This window comes from Lygodium microphyllum, chromosome 26, assembly GCF_053477565.2.
Source record: "Lygodium microphyllum isolate KBCC chromosome 26, Lygodium_microphyllum_v1.1.10, whole genome shotgun sequence".
Taxonomy (NCBI): Eukaryota; Viridiplantae; Streptophyta; class Polypodiopsida; order Schizaeales; family Lygodiaceae; genus Lygodium; species Lygodium microphyllum.
Genome location: NC_141160.1, coordinates 72,536,165 through 72,556,942, shown reverse-complemented (window position 1 = coordinate 72,556,942; position 20,778 = coordinate 72,536,165). Strand labels below are relative to the sequence as shown.

Sequence of the window (20,778 nt, the reverse complement as noted above, 5' to 3'; positions counted from 1 at the left end):
TTTGGTACTGGAGCATTCCTTTTCTCATATGGAAAGAGGGAAAGCATAAATATTCTAATTGTGTTATCATAAAGAAATCCAGTTACCTTCTGCAGTCTGCATTTCCATCCAGATATGATACAACTGATTGTATGCACTTTTTCTCAAGATTTGTACTTACTTCACCCTCTGATTGATGTGCCACCTCCAAGCTATCCCAGAGAACTTTGTATATCAATATCTGCAGCAATATAATTTTATAAGATAACTTGTTCAATCTGGTTGATTGCAAGATGGCCAGTGCCTTCATGATAAGTTACATTACAATTGATAACACAATGGACCTGTGAAAAGCTTCGCAGATTATGATGGTGGGTTGTCAAATATGGAATAACTGCTGGCAGTATATCCTGTATAAATGAATTGCGGAGAGAGTTGGGAGTTACATGCATCAAAATGTTCACTGCAATGAATACATAGGAAGACAGTTCCTGTCACATTACAAAAAAAAAAAAGAAAAAAGAAAAAAAGGAAAACATAAGTCGCTCATCTAGAAGAAATCCATGCATCTTTAGGATTTAACATGGTGTTCAAACAGCCATTGAAAAGGTCATCCAGCTGTTTCTTAAAAAAAAAAAAGCAACAGAAACGTCTGATCTACACAGTAAGAATACAAAAGGCCAAATCAGCTCAAGTATATATACTCAGCCGTTCTATAATCCTGCCTATACCAGTAAGGAAGCCCCACCTGAACAACAGACATTCTTACAGAGCAGCCATTATCCTTTTGTCAAGATGAAAACATAAGACAATATATAAACATCTGATATCAAACCAATTTATGTCCTGCATGCAAATTCCACAGATAAGATGCCTTGGAGTTCACACAATTATCAAGAAGAACTTGCTAAAGACATTAAAGATGTACAAGCACTGATGAAATGACAATTTTAGAGTCTGCCCATTCCCTAGGGTGACTAGCCCATACAGTTAATGTTAGTCAAAGGAGACAGCTAGTAGAGTAAGCAACAAAATGGAACCCTAAAATTCATGAAAGAAAGTGAAAATCTTGATAACAGGGACTAGTAAAATTCCAGAGCAGCAAGTTTAGCAGCTAGTACTGACGTGCAGCGGAAGAAGGGATAAACACATAGATTTGTGAAGCCATCAAAATCCAGAGACAGCAAAAGCAAGATAGAACATGGCAGCCCCAAGCAAGTGCAGTCAATCAAGGATCATGAAGCCCAAGGTATTGCAAGAAATGTAAAGGAAATGTGATTCTCTAGTCAAGCTCTTCATCAGCAAGCAAACAATAGCACTGGGGTCTGTATACAGAAAACCCAGGTTTGAACCAAAATGACCAAAAGTGACCAAAAGTGACCATAAATAGACACAGTCAGATCTCCATAATGTCCTCACCAACTCAGTGATACGGCTTAGAACCAAGGGATGACAATAACACCCCTGGATGGGGTACTGAACATGCCAAATCTGGAGTAGATGCTGGGACTACCATCCCATATGTATATCCACAGAGGGTACGAACTCCACTCCTGGAGAAGTCCTGTAGGCTGCCTTTATAATACTTTGACTCCAGTTCAAAAGGCTCCAAGAACTCTTTAATCCAGGTAGCAGTTGTGGAGAAATCCTGGTAAGATCTTAATGCAAAAGAAGAGAATTGGGCTTGAGAATACATTATCACCTGCAGTCGATCTCTGGAGATGATTACGATGAAGGGAACTCTGGAAAGATAAAGACCTATATCTGGTTGCTCCTTTGAATCCCCCCAATATAGCATTTGACGTGTATAGGACACAAGAGTACACCACAAAGCCTCCGGTTGAACATCTCGAAAAACTCATACCTTGGCATGATAATGTGGCTGACCACTTCCCACTACCATCAACCTCATAGGTCCCTTTAAATTATATAATACCTAAAGAAGAAGAAGAAGTGCCCTTTGGATAATAATCCTCACTCTGTCATACTCTCTCTCCAATTGATGCCGACAGTTGTGGCATATGCATTGGTGAATATTACTGACGAAGAGATAAAGGGTAACAAAGGAGGTCACAGGCATAGTTGAAGATGGAGCTTATGTGACAAGGTGGAATTCCAGCTCAACAATCTATGCGGATAGAAGAGGTCTGTGTTAAAGAGTGAGGTTTAAATAAGCTCAATGAAGAAGGCCTCACGAATCGCTTTGTAACCACTTACCCATGAGGACAAAGAGCAATTATCTATCAATCACATGAAAGAAATGCAGAATGGTGGGTGTTGAAGGCAAAGACTGAAATTCCCTATACTAAATGTCTAATGTGCCAACAAAGGCTTTATACTATAACACAGCCTCATACCATGTCAAGTCTGGAATTACAGCTTTAAGAGAAATGTGTGAACACCGCAATGGTCCTGCATGAATACAAGTAATCTCTGGCCTATGGCATGTGGTCCACAGCAACCCTATAGTAGTACAATTCTACTACTCAACAACGCCACTTTCCAAAGAGTGCAAGCTCCTAAAGAATACCATAAAATACACAAAACTAAGTAAAATGCATACTCAGTAGACTCACCACCGTGGCCAGCTCAAGAAGAATATCCATCTCCTGTAGAGTGGTCCTGCTACTTATAAAACTTCTAAGATGCACAGTGTTGGGATTTGATGGTCATGGTTATGCAATGGTCATCAGGGATATGCTCTAGAATGAATTGAACTCGTGATGTCACCATCGTCCAAAAGTTGACAACTTTCCAATGGCTTGCCCAAACTTGAAAATTTAATTCCCTGCCCAAACTTTCGTTCCAAACTTCTTTATATGCTCCTTTAACCACTCTCTTGGCCATTAAATTGAAAATTCCACTTTTGCTTTGCACACCACCACGATATGTGAGAGCAAGGTGTACTCTCAAAAGCGATAGGCTTTCATTGGTTTCACATACCTTGCTTTCAATATTGTGGTGGTATACAGAGCAAGGTATGTGAGAGCTATACTCTCAAAAATGATATGTGAAAGCAAGGTATACTCTCAAAAATAATATATGAAAGCAAGGCAACACGATATATGAAAGCAACGTGTACTCTCGTGTTATTCAATGAAACAAATGGTACAACATAGGCACATCCCCAAACTACATCCTTGTGACGTGGCATGCCACACATGCGACGGTTCATCACTAGGTATAGGGAATCACACATAGAGTAGAAACTAAGCAGGGCTTAGAGTCACTACTACTCCCTATACAGGTGTTTTTATAGGCAATTCCATGGTATACCTACAAAGCCCTTACACTCACCCCCACACAATGGATTGCTATCCTTAGCAATCTAAGGGTGGTTTTTTTTAATTGAGTCATTTTGGGGTCTTAACACAACTCATTCTAGCAAGTTGGTCACTGTTTGCTAGTCTAGGATTGGATTCATTAACAGGGTTTTAACACAAACTTTTCTATCAAGTTGGTTAGTATCTATTACACTAGATTTCCTTCCATGGATGGGTGGTAATTCCCTAATTACAACTTAGTTACAGCAGTAACATTTATTATAAAACTAAGAAATGCAAATTAACTTATAATCTTGAACAATGGACACCCTATTGGATGCAAAATTGGCGCCCCTTTTGGTATTTATTTAACTTAATTGAAGAAGAAGTTGATGCACAAAGGTATTTTCCCAATCCCTTTCGGTATTCCAGCTCTCCTTGCTGTCCAAAATGACCAACAAGTCTTCGATTTGACTTGCCCCTTGATTCAGGTAGCCAATTGGCCTTCACCCGCTTTGATGGAGATGAAAAATGCCCCAAATTCATTGATTTGTTGGTCCCTCCACTTGGATTTGACTAAAAATTGTTGGGTATCTCACACGCCTTACTTACGCCTACGCTCATATGGGAGTGTGCGGGTGATCACTAGGACACTGGGGCACTTTTACTCTCGGTAGGAGAGGTTTTTTCCCCCAGATTATGTGTACTATTTTGTATGTGCTTGTGGTGCACACTTATGGGCACTTACTGTGTTCGGGTGTGAACAGCCCCTTATAACTCTAAGGTATAAGGGTTATCATTTGTACTTTCAGCTTACACTCTATTCAGTACTATTGCATTGGGTGTCGTGCTCAACTCTGTCTCTCACTCTCACACTGTCTACTGCACTTCAGCTGCACCTCGATCCTCTCCCATCTGACATTTGGTATCAGAGCTCAGTTCTAAGCTTAGCTTCTGCTTGCAACGTGCAGTCCTGACCGCACTCGAGCCACCTCTGTTCTGCATCTGCCCTGCGCGCAGCTCCAACAGTCGGCGCGCAACACTGCCCTGCCCAGACGCCACCTGTACCTGCACTCGCCCTGCCCAGGCGCTGTTCCTCTGTGCGTCGCCTTTACTCGAGTGTCCGCCTGCAGTTCGCCCGCCACACGATTCGACTGTCCTGAGTCGTTTGTAGTCCACGTCAGCAGCACTAAGTCAAACGACGCCCGCCAGACGACCTACCATGCGCAGCCCGTCAGCCCACCTGTCTAACCAGCACACGCCAGTCTGCTTCACGCCCAGGTAACATTTTCAAAATTATTGTTATTCCAGCCCAGAATAAAATTCTGGAAGCGGCGGTTCACACGCGGTTGGCACAGATCTACTGGAAAAGTAAATATCATGCAAATTTCTGGACTGAATGGTCAGAAATTTTGGGGCTTTTGTGTATTTGGAGGACAGATGCATTTAAACTGCTGATACAGTCACAGACCGACTGTTTTTGACAGAGATTTTGGCAAAATTTTGGGGATTTATTCATAACAGTGTTGCACTGCACTGTTTGCACATTGGGAAACGTGCTGTGTCTGTCTGTGACACATTGAATGCAAATTATGGGGCTTTTGTAACAGACATTTGTGACAGAAATTTTGGGCAGAAAATTTTGGGGCTTTTGATGTTTTAGTGCTGCTGAGCACTAATTGCACCTTGGAAAGCGTGCATCAGTGACAGTTTTTGTGACAGAGTACCCTTTGCACATTAATTGCAGACTTGTGTTTGCTGCAATTTCTGGAAATTTGCAGATTTCCAGCTCGTACTGCATTGACATTGCTCTATTGCCGTTTGGGAAATAATGGCAAATCAGGGAGGAGATGTATTCACCTATGTGTCCAAGGAAGACCGATTGGATGGGAACAATTATTCCCTTTGGTCTTTCATGATGAAGAATGTATTAGTGGCAAAAAATTTGTGGGATTATGTCAGTGGAGAGGAAGCACGACCGGGAGTTGTGGCTCCCGCTACTCCTCCTCCAGGAGGACGTGCAAGAGGGCAACCTCAGCCCCCTCCACCTCAGCCCGCTCAGCCACTTCCCCCAAGAACTGCAGCTCAGAAAACTTGGGATACACGGGATGCACAGGCTATGTCGCTGATTGCATTGGCAGTTCAGCGTTCTATCATTCCTCATATTCGTTCAGCAGCTTCTTCACAAGAAGCTTGGTTGATATTGGAGCAGATGTTTGCAGGAAAGAATGAGACTCGCATCTCTTTCTTGAAGAAAGAGCTAGAGACTCTAAAGATGAATGAGGGTGATTCTATGCAGGATCATCTCAACAAAATTCAGGACTTGCGGGAGCAACTCATGAATGTGGATGAGTACTACTCAGATGCGCAGCTGATTTCTACGACATTGAATTCACTGCCTCCCTCTTACTTGGCTTTTCATACTGCCTTGAACCTCACTATGAGGATTTCGAAAGAGCCCATCACTTTCATTCAGCTTGTCAGTTTGCTTCTAGAGGAGGAACAAACTAGACGGAACAGTGGTGTGGATGGTATAGCCTATGAACAAGCTTTTATGTCAAGGCAGAAGGGTAAAAACAGCCAAGGGAAAAATGCTTCGCAGAGTTCTGGTAGTAGTAACACTTCACAGACAAGTCAGAAACAGGGGGGCACGCAAGCCAAGAAGGGAAAATGCCATTACTGCAAGAAGCCTGGCCACTACATCACTGAGTGCAGGAAGCGCATCGCCAAAGAGAAGAAGGAGTCAGGGATGTCTGTTTTTGCAGCTCCTTCCACTGCTAGTGAGTCCGCGTCCTTTGTTGCAGACAGGGACTATTGTTTTTACACTTGCAGTTATGATGTCTCTTGGGCTGATAGAGCATTTAGCTCTACAGAAGATGCTGACACTTGGTTCTTTGACAGTGGTGCCTCACGGCATATCACATCTCGTAGAGATTTGTTTTCTTCTCTTGGTGCACCTCCCGTTGGGAAGTCTGTTCAGTGTGCTAATAATGCATCATACCCTGTTCGTGGTATTGGGGAGATTCAGCTTACAGCCATTGATGGCTCTATTCTCCGCCTACAGGATGCTTTGTATGTGCCTGGCATTAAGAAGAATCTGCTTTCCATTTCTTCTATGGCACGTTGTGGTTTGCAGGTCACCTTTGATGATGACCGTTGCATGGTTCGTGACAAGGAACACATGACATTGGTCTTGACAGGTTCTCTGTGTCATGGGTTATATGAGTTGGATGCTCTTTCGGTAGATCAGTCTGCATATTTGACATCCACTCTTACTCCTGCTATGTTAGAGGCAGAGTTATGGCATGCTCGTTTGGGGCATGTAAACTATGGCAGCTTGATGCTATTACAGCGTACTCAGATGTTGGATGGATTACCTCTCTTGGAGAGACCTCCTGAGCATTTATGCGAGGGTTGCATTTTGGGGAAAATGCATCGTTTCTCTTTTCCCCGTGATGTTGCTTTTAGAGCAACAGCCAGATTGCAGCTTGTGCATTCGGATGTTTGTGGGCCCATGCAGACACAGTCATTGGGTGGTTGTTACTATTTTGTAACATTTATTGATGACTTTACACGTTTGTGCTGGGTCTACTGCTTGAAAAAGAAGTCAGAAGTGTATGATGCATTTTTGGCTTTCAGTGCACTTGTGGAAACTCAGTCTGGTTGCAAGATTAAGACTCTCCGTTCGGACCGAGGGGGGGAATACATGTCCTCTATGCTGAATTCTTATTTGCAGCAGAAGGGCATTATCCATCAGTACACTACTGCATATACTCCACAGCAGAATGGGGTAGCAGAGAGGAAAAATCGGTCACTCATGGAGATGGCCAGATGTATGCTGAAGGCAAAGAGTTTGCCTCATAGTTTTTGGATGGAAGCCGTCATGTGCGCTTGCCACATTTTGAACAGATGCCCTACCAAGGCCTTGAAAACCGTCACACCTTTTGAGGCTTGGCACAGCCGCAAACCTTCTGTTGGCCACTTCCGTACTTTTGGGTGTCTTGCATATGCCCATATTCCACAGGTACTTCGAAAGAAGTTGGACAACAAGGCTGTAAAATGCATCTTTATGGGATATAGCAGCGAAAGCAAAGGCTACAGACTCTATGATCCCGTGACCAAGAAGGTTTTTGTCAGCAGGGATGTTGTATTTGATGAAAAATCAGAATTATCCTTGGCTGGTTTTGATACATATCAGGCTGCCCGTGATGTCTTTGAAGGGCTGCTGCCCATCACATTTGGTGATTCAGCTGGTACTTCAGCAAATGAACCTAATGTTCAGCCAGCTGCTCCTATGGAACATGCAGTAAATCAGCACATTGCTGAAACTGAAATTCAGCAGGAACTTGTACACAGTCAGGAAGCAAGACAGGTGCCTAGATGGTACACGCAGACTATGAGAGATAGTCATTTGGAAACACCCTTGGCTGGTCGTACTCAAAGGCAAACTCGACTGCATGATTCAGCACATTCCATGGAGTTGGTTATGGCAGCATGTACTCATGATAATGAGGAGCCTGAATGTTTTGAGGATGCACGACATAGTGTGCATTGGATGGCAACCATGCAAGCTGAATTGGATTCTATTCATAAGAATCATACTTGGGATTTGGTGTCTTTGCCAGTTGGCAAGCGTGCCATTGGTACGAAATGGGTCTACAAATTGAAAAGGAATGCAGATGGATCCATAGATAAGTACAAGGCATGGCTGGTAGCTAAAGGCTACGCACAGAAAAAGGGCATTGACTATGAGGAGACCTTTGCTCCTACCTCCCGTATGACGACCATTCGGTCTATGATTGCCTTGGCTGCACATTTTGGTTGGAAAGTGCATCAGCTGGATATAAAGACTGCATTCTTACATGGGGAACTTCAGGAAGAAGTGTATGTACAGCAGCCCATTGGTTTTGCAGTTGAAGGCTCAGAAAATTTAGTATGCAAGCTGAAAAAAGCTCTATATGGTTTGAAACAAGCTCCACGAGCTTGGTACGCAAAGATAGATGCTTTCTTGCTTAGTCAGGGGTTTGTAAACAGCCCATCTGAGTCTACCCTTTATGTACATAAAGAGGGGGGATCCATGCTGATTTTGTGTCTATATGTAGACGACCTTTTGCTCATTGGAACACGTGCTGATCAGATTTCAGCATTCAAAAATAATTTACAGCAAACTTTTGACATGTCTGACTTGGGTATTTTGCACTATTACTTGGGCATCCAGTTTGTACATGATGCTAGAGGCATTGGATTATGTCAGTCAAGGTACATTGGGCAACTTCTTGAGAAGTTTGGCTTACAGGATTGCAAGCCAGTTTGTACACCCATGGAACCTGAGCTCAAACTGTCATTACATGATGACAGTGATTTGTTTGATATCCATACTTATGCTCCAGCAGTGGGATGTCTCATCTATCTATGCCACACTCGGCCAGACATACAGTTTGCCGTTTCAGTTTTGAGCAGGTACATGCATCAGCCTCGTATGTCGCATTGGCAAGCTGTGAAGCGTGTGTTTCGTTACTTGCAGGGTACTAGAGCTCTTGGATTGCTTTATGCCAAGGGGGGACCACTGCAGTTACATGCTTACAGTGACTCTGATTGGGCTGGTGATTTTGATACTCGTCACTCCACTAGTGGCAATTGTTTCTTTCTTGGCTCGTCATGCATTTCTTGGCTTAGCAAGAAACAATCCACTGTTGCCACGTCGTCATGTGAAGCTGAGTACAAGGCAGCCTTCACTACTGCAGTTGAGTGCGTATGGCTTAGACGCTTACTTGCTGATTTGGATGTATCTGTTACGGAGTCTACTCCTTTATATACTGACAGTCAGAGTGCCATTGCAGTGGCACGGAACCCTGTGTTTCATGCTCGCACGAAACACACAGAGATTCACTACCACTTTGTCAGAGAGAGGCTACATGCAGGTGATATCAGCCTTGTCTACTGTCCTACCACCAGCAATGTGGCAGACATCTTCACCAAAGCTCTTCCACGAGACAAATTTGAAGCATTTCGCGATGCTTTGAATTTGACGCCCTTTGGTGGCGGATGATCCTTGTACACTTGATCACTCTTCACTCCAGGGGGGTTTGTTGGGTATCTCACACGCCTTACTTACGCCTACGCTCATATGGGAGTGTGCGGGTGATCACTAGGACACTGGGGCACTTTTTACTCTCGGTAGGAGAGGTTTTTTCCCCCAGATTATGTGTACTATTTTGTATGTGCTTGTGGTGCACACTTACGGGCACTTACTGTGTTCGGGTGTGAACAGCCCCTTATAACTCTAAGGTATAAGGGTTATCATTTGTACTTTCAGCTTACACTCTATTCAGTACTATTGCATTGGGTGTCGTGCTCAACTCTGTCTCTCACTCTCACACTGTCTACTGCACTTCAGCTGCACCTCGATCCTCTCCCATCTGACAAAAATGGCTTTAATCCTAAATTTCTCAACCTCTGTGATCTCAATGCTGTAATCTTCAGAGCAAGGCTATAGAAAGGCTAGGAGATGAGAGAGAAAATGCTAAGGAGAGAGAAAATTCGGATTTCTTCATGAAGAACTGAAGAAAATTTGTTATTTACTGTTGCTGCCCTGTCTCAACAACTTGTAGATGCAAAGAACTGAAGAAAATTAGGCATTTACTGTTGCTGCCCTGTATCAAGAGCTTGTAGATTGTGTCACTTTTGCTGTTGATTGGTCTTCTCCTGCCGTAGGCTGCCTCAAAAGGTCCTCCAATGGCTGCAAATCAGACCAACATCTCCTCCCTCTCTCTTGAAAATTGAATACACTAGAATGCCTCTCTCTAGCCTTTAAAGACATTTTTCAAACTTGCATGGGCATTTTTGACAAGTGGCAACCTTCCCAAATAGTTTTTCCAACATTATCCATAATTAAATATTAATTTTCAGTCTTTCAATATTGAAAATTAATCTAATAATTATTTCGGTGCCCTGCAAAATAATCTAATTGGCCAATAATTTATTTGGCTAGGCAACTTCCATTCTCGAGTGTCTCTATGCCATCTTTGACCATTAGATCAGCATTAGGTACCATTAAGCGCCACTTTTCTAGTATCACCAACTGACACTTATGGCCAAATGAATGACCGAGGCCAACAACTGGCACTGGATACCACCAAGTACCTATGTGGCATAACTTATAGCAACTTTTCTCTTTGACATCCCGTGATTTTCTTGGATCCCGGGCTCGTAAAATTACTCTAACCCTAGTTACACCTCACATATGCAACATTTACTTAACCATGTGATTAAAAATTAATCCACATGCTAAGTGAGGTTTCAAAAATACATGTCCTCATGATAGCCCTCCCTCTTAAAATCCTTGCAATCGTCCTGGATTGAATTGCCAGATGCAGCAAAAGCAAAAAAGTGGATTGGAATTTCCACAAGGCATCATAGTTAACACAACATTGCACACTATTGCTCAACTATTTCGTATGCCCAACACATGTTGAAAATTACCAACCAATCATAACATAACATAAGACTAAAAAAGAATCTTAAAAATATTTCCAGATTATCGTGTGACATGTCTATTTCTTATGAGCTTAACTCATCTGGCAAAACCAAACCATAGCATAGCATAACCAAGCATAAACCATAGCTAAAACATCATTGGCATCATAACATATGCTGTTGTCCATGGAACCATATGTAAATCATTGAAAAATGAGCATAATTTGATAATAAACTGATCCCTTGTTGATTTGAGAACTTATCACAAAGTGCTGCAAATATGACCCCAAACTAATCACAAACGCATTGCAAAAACTGACCAACAATCATCCCAAAAGTGACCATAAACGGTTCTCAAGCTGATAAAAAATTGAGCTTAAACTGATCAGAATATTTGTCTCAAAATTGAGGTAAAATTCATGCGAGATTGATCATAAGCTGATGCAAAAGTATAGTTCGAGTGCCAAGGTGAAACTCATGTTCATCTATATACATCTCACAATGACTAGTATACTAAGTAGTGACCTCATGGCAAACAGACTATGAGCACAATACCTTGAATGCATGTGGAATACATCGAGATCTACAACATATGAGACTTGCCCATAACTGGAGGAGTGGAAATGCTATCTTCTCCTTGAGTATCACTTAATACTTCATAGCCTTGCTCTGTTGAACTTGACAGAGTCTGACTCGCTCTAATTGGAAGGTATCTAGGTAAAGTTGCAACAATTAAGGATGGTCAGCCAAGTCATCCTCTTCCATCCATTTGGCATCCATTGATGAATAATTCTGAAATTTTACCAAGTATCTCCTGGAAACTTTACCTTTGACCTTTCTTTTCTTATGTGCCAAAATTTGCTCGGGTATCAAAATCTTATCCAATTCCTCAACCTCAGGCTGAATTTCAACAGACATATCCTTTGGCACATCATCATGAAAAGGCCTCAATAAATACACATGAAAGGCATTGTGTATCCACCAATGTGGAGGTAATTCCAGTCGATATGCCACATTGCTGATCTTCTCCAACACCTAGAAAGGCCCATAGTGTTGGGGGTAAAGGCGCCTCCACCTAGCCGCTCGTGTATTACTACACTGACAGTACTCACCATTGTACATTGCAGGTGGTGGACACCCGTCACCGTCACTTTATTCTTTATTCTTTTAGTGACAATTTGAATAAAGGAAGGCTTGGTCACACATTGTGACTGTTGGAGTTCCCACTTCGTATCTCTCTCTTTCTTGCTATTGCTATCCTGCCATAGCTCTTCCAAGTAAGCTTCGATCCTTCTCACCTTTCAACTGGTATTAGAGCATGGATTCATGACTGCTCGAGTAGCTTGGTTCGTGGAGTCTTCAGCTTCCTGTTGAATCCCTACATTTATTGGGTCTCCTTCCCGGGCAGCCATGGCTTCTTTCACCTAGGTATGTTCATATGCTTCCATTGCTTCTCAGCTTGCACTAGCCTTGAATAGGCTTGATCTGCCACTTGAGTGGGCTTCTTTGAGCATCATTGGTGTCCCCCCTTATTCCCCATAACCCTCAGCACAGGCAGCAACAAACCCAACAGCAGCTAGCGTGTTTGTGCCTGTTTGGGCTGCTGCCTCCCCTATCAGATTTCCTCACTCCCAGGCCCCTCTACAACTTGGAAATGATCCTTGGCATCTTGGCAATGATTGCTGACCATCTTGGCATTCATCCTTTGGATTTGAGCTCAGTTTTGACATGTTGAGCTTCAGCCCTTGACTGTGGAAATAGAGAAGATTGCTGTTATCCTTCTAGGACAGCATGTTTTGTTATGCCTATGGCATATATTATGCTACGGGGATGCTATTATTGTATTTGGACCTTATGTTGATGCTTTGGAGCACTTGTGGGATGCTTTGACCCATTGATAGCTCATTTTTCACACGATTTACGGCTGTATACAGTTCTGGGAAGCAAGCATTTACAGGGGAGTTTATGCCTAATGCCTACGGATATGGTTTGGGAGCTTCATGATGTATCCATGTATGTGGAGTATGCCACATGTTGCCTTTGCCTTGGATATTGATTTGAACTTGGATTGAGCATTGTTTAGCTCAGTTTAGGACTGTGATTTCAAGCTGTTTACAGCAGGGCTGATCGTACCTCTCAGTGGATATTTAATACCTCTTGGATTCCGGCTATATCTTGGCTATATACATTGATGTAGTAACTCTCGGGGATTAACATAGAGCTTGGATTTTCCCTTGGATCATTGGTTGAGCTTAAGCTTGCTTCGCATAGCATTTGGATCTCCATCTTTGATGTACTTATGGCATGTACTTCACTTATGTCTGACCGGTCTTGACATGCTTGGTCTATGCCACTACTACATGCCCGTTACATTGTCTGGAGTTGGATGCTACTGAACCTTGCTTTGGCTTGACATTCGATTGCATGGAGCTTACTTTGGCTATTTCTCGACTTTCCATAGTTACAGTTTGGATGTACTTGATGTCTATGGATGCTATGTACGGATGCTACACAGACTATATACTCGTGAGGTCTTATTGATGCTTAATCTTGGATCTTCTGGCACTGGTACTATCATATGCCCTTGTTGAGCTTCTTTGCTTGATATTTACGGCTTTTGTGCAAGTGGGAGCGTCTTTGGATACTTGACAGACATTGAGCATGCAGTTTATGCTACTTGAGCATTTGGACACTTGAGATTGGGATCTTCACTTGGATGTTGCATGGTTGATATGCCGTGGTCCTCACAAATGTACTTGGGCTGATTTGGGCTTTGCACTCCCTGAGCATACACCTATTTGTGTCAGGGCTTGCCATTGTTGTGTACACTTTGCCCTATTACACTAGGGATGTGCCGATATCACCTTATTACACAAGCTATCTTTGGGATATGTATTGTCATTTGTTACTTAAACTTTTCTATCTATGGACTTGAATTTCAATATTTCGCATGATACATCAAGCTCTCACAATTTTTCTTTCCTAAACATAAATTTTTAAGATTCAAGAAGCTCATACACAGAGGAAATCATCTCTAACCATGAAATCAGCATATTGTAGAAGCTGCCACTGGAGAAGACCCTTAAGTTTCGCAACATGACATTGAATGCCGAAGGCAGCATTAAATATCAACGCATTGCGAGTGACCTGAATATGCCAAGAAACCCACATTTTGAAAAAGTGAAATATAATCTTCATGTGAGAATGAGGTAGACAATTGCATTTAGGTTTTCCAAAAACCCGGTAAAGTGGACGGATCTTTTGTCACAACTCTATAGAAACAGAATTTGTATCCTTTTTCATTAATTTGTCTATATAATGATTTATTAAATTTATTTCCTTTGCACTAATTAGATATAAAGAAAAGTGCATTGGAGCTGGCCACTGATGAGTGGTCATAGGTTATGGTGGACCCACGCGGTGGGTTAGAGAAAAGATAGTTCACACTTCCACCTATATGACCCGATTGGGCGCCTGTGACTAGAACTCACGCATATCAGGGTTAGACTCGCACACAGAAAGGATTGATGCCTTGAAGTGTGGGCTAGATCCACCAGAACAAACAGTTACAATCAACAAGATGGCATGATCACGAAATGCTTGTATAATGTACATGTGTGGGCTGAAAGCTTGAAATGCACATTTCTTTGCACAGGAAAGTCACATGAAGATTCGGATACCATTTTTGCGATGTACACGGAAAAAGTTTTCATATGACACCCATATTGGGGGGGGTCCCTAAATTTTAGGAGCCTCGAATTAGCCTAAAAATGCTAGTCCTAAAAAATAGGGATGTCATTCTAAAAATAGTAAGTTCTGTACTCTGACTGTGCTTACTAAATTTGGTTGTTTCTATTCTTGACAGTATTCAACTCAAAAAGGAAGGCCATAGAGAAGAGACAAGTGTCAAGACACTTGTCACACAAGTTTCCAAGTGTCCCACCACTTGTCACATCTCATGACATGTGGCTGGACACTTGTCTTGTGCTACTCCACTTTCTCCTTTTGTACTAGCTCTCCCCTCTCCTATAAATAAGAGCTCGTTTTTCTTCATTCATCATCATTTTTCTTTGCTGTAAACTCATGTACAGCACCCACAGATAGCTAGAAACTGGCCCCATCCATCCCCATCATCATCCCCCACTTCTCCATTATCAAATTCCTCTATATTCCCTCTTCTATCACTGTTTTTTTACAAGACAGCAAGCCTGTAAATTCATTACAGCACCTCCTTCTCGAGCTCTTTCTTCCATTTTAGCTACAAGAAGTAAGCCCTATCCATGTACTGCTGATCAACGATGGAGAAAGGCTGAATTCCCCTTTTTCTTCTCTCATACTGTAAAGAAAACGGTTCTTATCATTGCATAATAGATAATGCATGTGTGTTTGTACATCTTTGCATGATCTTGTGAGAGTGAGAATTACTTCTTCTCACTCTCAGGTTGGTTGTAACTGAGCTCTTCCCTAAGGGACTTGGGTTGAGCAGAAATACATTCCTTCGGAGGGGGGGGGTTTGCCCATCTTCAACCCTCAATCTTATCTCCATTACTTTTACATTTTCATGGCTGTAATTTTGTGAGTAATTTTCATTTTCAGCTTTAAGTGTTCATTCTCTTTTATATTAAATCTCGAAAACAAGCGAATATCATAATTGTTAAGCATACTACGTTGTTCGGGGCGTTTACATCTTTATGCCCACCACCGCAAGCCAAATGATTGAGAGAAGGGCCTGAATGTTTTGAGCAAAAGGGCTAGAAATGAATCTGTGACGGGAAGACTCTACTATAGTCATACAAAACAAACAATTCCCATTGGATATACCTCTATGGTGAAGGGCCCAAACAAAAGGGAGGCCCCCCACCAACATTCTCCAAATGAATACCTTGCATTTGAATGGTGTCTTATTGATCCATCCCTCCATTATTGTCAATTTCCACCAAGCTTTAGATTTGTGCAATCCCCAAAGAGAATTGCATTGGTGGTGATCCATGCAAAATCTTCGTTCATGAGATGATAGATTTGATGAGCCAAGTACAACTGAAGGGTCAAACGCCTTGCAAGATCCCAGTCCTAATAAGGGAAATCAAAATCCTGAACAAGAAAGGGCTACCAATCTTGCAAGAGATCAAAGAGTCTACCCTAGAGATCATTGTAGCCACGAGATATTCGAAAAACCTTTGATGGTCTCAGCAACATTAGGGTGCCTCGGGCAAGCGAGTGGCATTAGCCACCGAGGTCAATCCAAGGTGTGCCATGCGATTAAATTTAGGTCTCTCCTCCAATTTGCCATCCCGCAAAAAATCAAAGATACCATCGGAATTTCCATCGGCAATAAATTAACCACTATTTGTCCTTTGTCGAACGCCAATGGACCTTGGAAAGGACAATTTTCTATGAAGACACCAAGAGATGAGAAGACTTGAGGCAAATGTAGAAAAGCAAGCTTCAATATTAAGGATGTGCCACCAAGAACCCCGAATCCTTCTATTGACATGGCAAAGGCCCCGTTCTTTAAGAAAAGAATGAGCAATAAGGGTCTAGGGCTGTTGACCAATACACAAGGCCTGAAACAGTGACCAACGGAGGGCTATCATATGGGTGCCCACATCCAAAACAGCCCCACCTCACATAGATTTCGGGGTGCAAATACCTACTTCCATAGAATCCTTCTTCCAGAGCATAAAACAAAAATGGCGGGCGAGATCCTTCAAGGCAACATGCTCCAAGGCAGCAATGGCATGAAGTAGGTGACCATACGAACTGTAATGGTTTGGGCTAGTTTGAGACGCACATGGAATAACCAAGCTTGAGAATTCCAATAAACAAACTTGGCTTCCAATTTCTGTAATATTCATTTCAGAAAGACATTTCGGACATAATTGTTTTCAGACGCGTTTGAAATGAATTTCAGACGTCTGTAAACGTCTGAAAAACAAGCGTCTGAAAACCCCATATCAGACTTGACGTTTTTTTAAATTAAAAAATGTTGACGACTTGAACACCTGCACCCAAGGTATATATTCATACAAACCTTCGTCTTATCAATAAAATTAAGGAATCAGGCTATGAAAAGATTGAGGTTACATTGGACATGCTTAACAAGGAGAAGGATGATGATAGATTGCTTGCATTGCAGCAGATACGAGAGGAAGAGGACATCGTAGCCTCATTGCCAGTGCCACAGAGGGAGGCAAGCACTAGTGATGATCCTGGCTCGAGTTCTCTTGGTCCACATCAAAGGGAGGAGGAGGATGATGATGATGATGATGATGATGATAATGATGAGCTGGAGGAGGAGGAGGAGGACTGCACTCTTGAGAATGATGAAGATGATGAGTAGATTAGTTGATGACAGATGAATCATGAATCATGATATATGATGTGACTCTATTATGCTGCATGCAGTTTTCAATTTTGCTTTTGGTTGTTCCCTTTCAGTTTTTAGTCTACTATGCAGTTGGCATTGGGCAACTTGGCTTGAATCTTGATGACAGATGTATCATGTATCATGTCAATTCCTTGAAAGTTGAATGATGAATGATGAATCCTTCTATATTGACTCAAACTCTCGAGTCTCAGTCTTCAAAGTTCAAGAGTTGTGCATTGTTCTTTTATTTTGAAATTAGCACATGTTTATCATGTTTATCATATCTTAAAGTTGTGTATTTTTCTCATATTTTGTTAAGAATATGTTAAAAAATTAGGGTCACGTATGATTCAGGTCTAGGGTCTGAATCATACTCGTTTCATACTTTCATACGCGTTTGCGTTTGACGTTTGATTCATGTATGGAAAAACTATGATTTCGGATGCACATCAACCCCCAAGGGGTAACCAAGATGCCTTACAATGTAGTGGTGCTATACAACCTTACCTTGCCATCCTAAATCTAGCAAATTAGAGGCCATGAAATCAATAAGGGAAGATTTGGTGGCGTTTATTTGCAAGCCCAACATATTCCTAAGCAACTCCCATACATCCAAGGCTGATTGAAGATTAGAAGCCTAAGCTTTTGAAAGTTTCATCAGCCAGTGCTTGACCAACAAACTGTTGCTGCAAAGGTCGAAAAAGACCAGCTATCTTCCTTGTATCCACAAGATCTGATGGCAGGAAAAGAATAGGGTGAGAGGACAACCCTGTTTGATCAATTGCACAAGGGAAAAAAACTTGGTGACTCCACCATTTAGCACGACACGGAAGGTAGATCAACCTTGACATGCGGATCCAAAACCTGTAACTTGGATGAGATTTGCAACAAAAGACCATTCCAAGAAGTCAAAGGCTTTTTCCAAGTTTAGTTGCACCAGAACAACCTCTTGCATTGTGTGCCGCACAAAGTCCATAGCCATCTATTCATTGAGGATACTATGAAGAATATTTTTGACCTTAATAATCCCATATCGGTGAGGATAAACAAGATCATGCAATTGTTTATGTAGACAGTTTGCCAACACATTCGCAAAGATCTTATACATACAGCCTACCAATGAAATGGGTCTCCACTAGGTAAGTTTGGACGGGAAGGGGACTTTGGGAATCAGCTTGATCAGCCCTTCTTTCCACGATAAAGGCATGTTGCCCAATGCCCAGATCTCTTGGCACATGGTAGCCAAAGGTTTTGCCAAACGGTATGCGTAGGTGCCAAAGAATTCATTCATGATGCCATCCCAACGCGGCTTTTATCATTTGACAAGTGCAATAAGACATCAATAACTTCGCTCTCAAGGATATCAACTTCCAGGAAATCTTGCATGTCATGGGGAACCTAATTTCTAACCAAAGCATAAAAGGGCGCACAAAGTTATGGAACTTTCAAAGAAGATATTTGTCGCGAACCCGAAAGGTTTATGAAGTATTCCCTACACATACTTACAGTTGATCAAGGATCGATGACCATTTGACCTTTTGCATCTTGAAATCTCACCACATTTTCCCGCATTGGGGATGCATGCAAGGCAAGAACAAATTCAAGAGTCTGGCAAGAAATGCCTTGAAGACCGTCAATTAGATTCCTTAGCTTAGCTTTTTGGTAAGACCACAATTGAAAGCCTTGTAAGTTCACCTAATCTAGCTGCCAATGAGATTAGAAAACCATCATGTGACATGTCAAGCAACAACATACGAACCAAGGCCAACATGTCTTCCGTAGCATGCAAACGTTGGCTATTAAGTGAAGCATGATAGATGCCATATTGTCTTGAGACCTTTTGGACATTTGAAATCAGTCTACTGAAGGAGTCCAATCCTTGTAGACGAAAATCACATGAAAACCTTTTGAGTAGGTGGGTCATGTAGCCCTTGATAACTTCATGACTTATAAAGGAAGAATTGAATCTCAGGGGCAGCCTACCTAAAAAGGAGTCTTCATGCATGGCATAAATGCAGTCTAATCCAGACCATGTGGCCACATATTGAGGTGCGTGAAAGGTGAATCCTGAAGTGAATGGAGAAAGCCAAGACCAAAGGTCCTTTTTAAGAATATTGATGGCAGAGTCGTGCCACACCTTGCTTCCTGGGCTATCCATCAAAGAGTTTCCCAAAGTGGATTGGGACGAGTCAACACACATGCTAAAATCGCCCATAAACAAACCCGGTCTTCCCAAGCTCATGAAGGCGAACCAACCATAAGACCTGCCCTTCAAACACAATCTCGATCACAAGGAAGCATCCGTGAACATCATTCTTAACAAGCACTGGCTAGAATGTCTCATGTACAACCATGATGACACCCAAATAATGTTTAGCCTTGCAAGCAACATAAAAAAGACAGAATCCATGACAAGCCAAAACCCCACCAGCATTATCATGGCTTTTGTGCTCAATAGCACCCAAAGCATCCCAACAGTTCTCATGAAAAATATGCCACATGTCATGTTGCTTACTGCAGGAACAAATCCCACGGAGATTTCAAGTGGCAATCTGCATTTGTAAAATCAAGGAATTGATGGGCGAGGCTGCTCACACCTTGCTTACACCTTCACATCTAAAGACTCCAAAATTCCTTCATCCAAAAATCTGCCAAAACCGCAAAAACGTTATGTCTTGTGTGAGGAGGTTTCGCAAGGGAAGGGTTGCTTCCATTTGTTCCTAGCAAATGAGGATATTGACTATCCCACAGGGTGATCACCTTGCCTCTACAATCAAAAGCAATGCATGCTGGAGGATCTGTGGGGTTCTCTCGAGGAGGGTGCTCAACTTCCGATCTTTGCAGTGTGGCTTGCTTTGAACTGAAGGGGTCCATGAGAGCTGAATGCGACATCTCAGAAGATTTATAATTTCTATGCACACATGTACGAAAGGCATCTTGAGTGCTTGAAGATGAACCCATCAGCTGCTGCATTTCAACCTTCTTACCCTTTCTACGTTGTGTATCAACCCATCTCGAATCATGTAGGTCTAAAGAAAGCCCAGGTTGCTTTTGCTAAATCACATCCTTCTATAGAGTCCATTCCCCAGTGAGTGGTGCCTCCGTCATCATTTTAGTAAACCCATTACAAGAAAGAGTAGCATACTTTTTGGAGGGACACTCAGTCACGAAATGACCAAGCTTGCCACAATTGAAACAATGACTGGCACAGCTGCCCCAATTAAGCTTAAACCATAGTGGATGCATGCCAATGCAATTAAGGCGCAACCAATTGGGCATTTTCCTTGAGGTGTCTCATAGCATGCATAAACAATTCGTGTTTCCTGCCCTCATACTAGGAGGCACCAAGATAGTACCAATCACCGCCATTGCATCCCTTAACAGGGGCCAATAAACCGCAGGGCAGCTTTCTACTTCAAGCCCCTCTGGACAGTCCTGTTTGAGCAGATTTTGAAAACCTGCCGCAGGTCTCCATCGTACCACATGCACCAAGTGTCTATTAGAAAAGAGTAGCAACCTATCGAAAAGATCATCTTTGTTTCTGGCCGATGTGAGCATGACCTCATAGAAACCCCTACCACCCACAAAAACCTCGTCAACACAATCCTGGTTGCGAATGAAAGCCAGCCACCGCCATATCCAAGGGATCACTGGGATCCTTCCCACCATGAAGAAAAGTATAGTGCCACATTC

At 42.3% G+C, this 20,778-nt stretch overlaps 1 protein-coding gene across 9 annotated transcripts in view; it reads right to left on the bottom strand.

Moving 5' to 3' along the window:
* LOC148013402 (tRNA/rRNA methyltransferase (SpoU) family protein) overlaps positions 1-20,778 on the bottom strand; it is a 239,083-nt gene that overhangs the window by 10,091 nt on the left and 208,214 nt on the right. For 7 of the 9 annotated variants that reach the window (XM_087667522.1, XM_087667515.1, XM_087667521.1 and 4 more), the window contains 2 exons: positions 324-470; positions 87-220 (listed from right to left, as the gene is read on the bottom strand). In XM_087667522.1, coding sequence (XP_087523648.1) covers positions 87-220; positions 324-470 — 281 coding nt within the window. Of the gene's footprint in view, positions 1-86; positions 221-323; positions 471-20,778 lie in introns of those variants that run through there. The other 2 variants (XM_087667516.1, XM_087667524.1) reach the window with 2 other exon arrangements.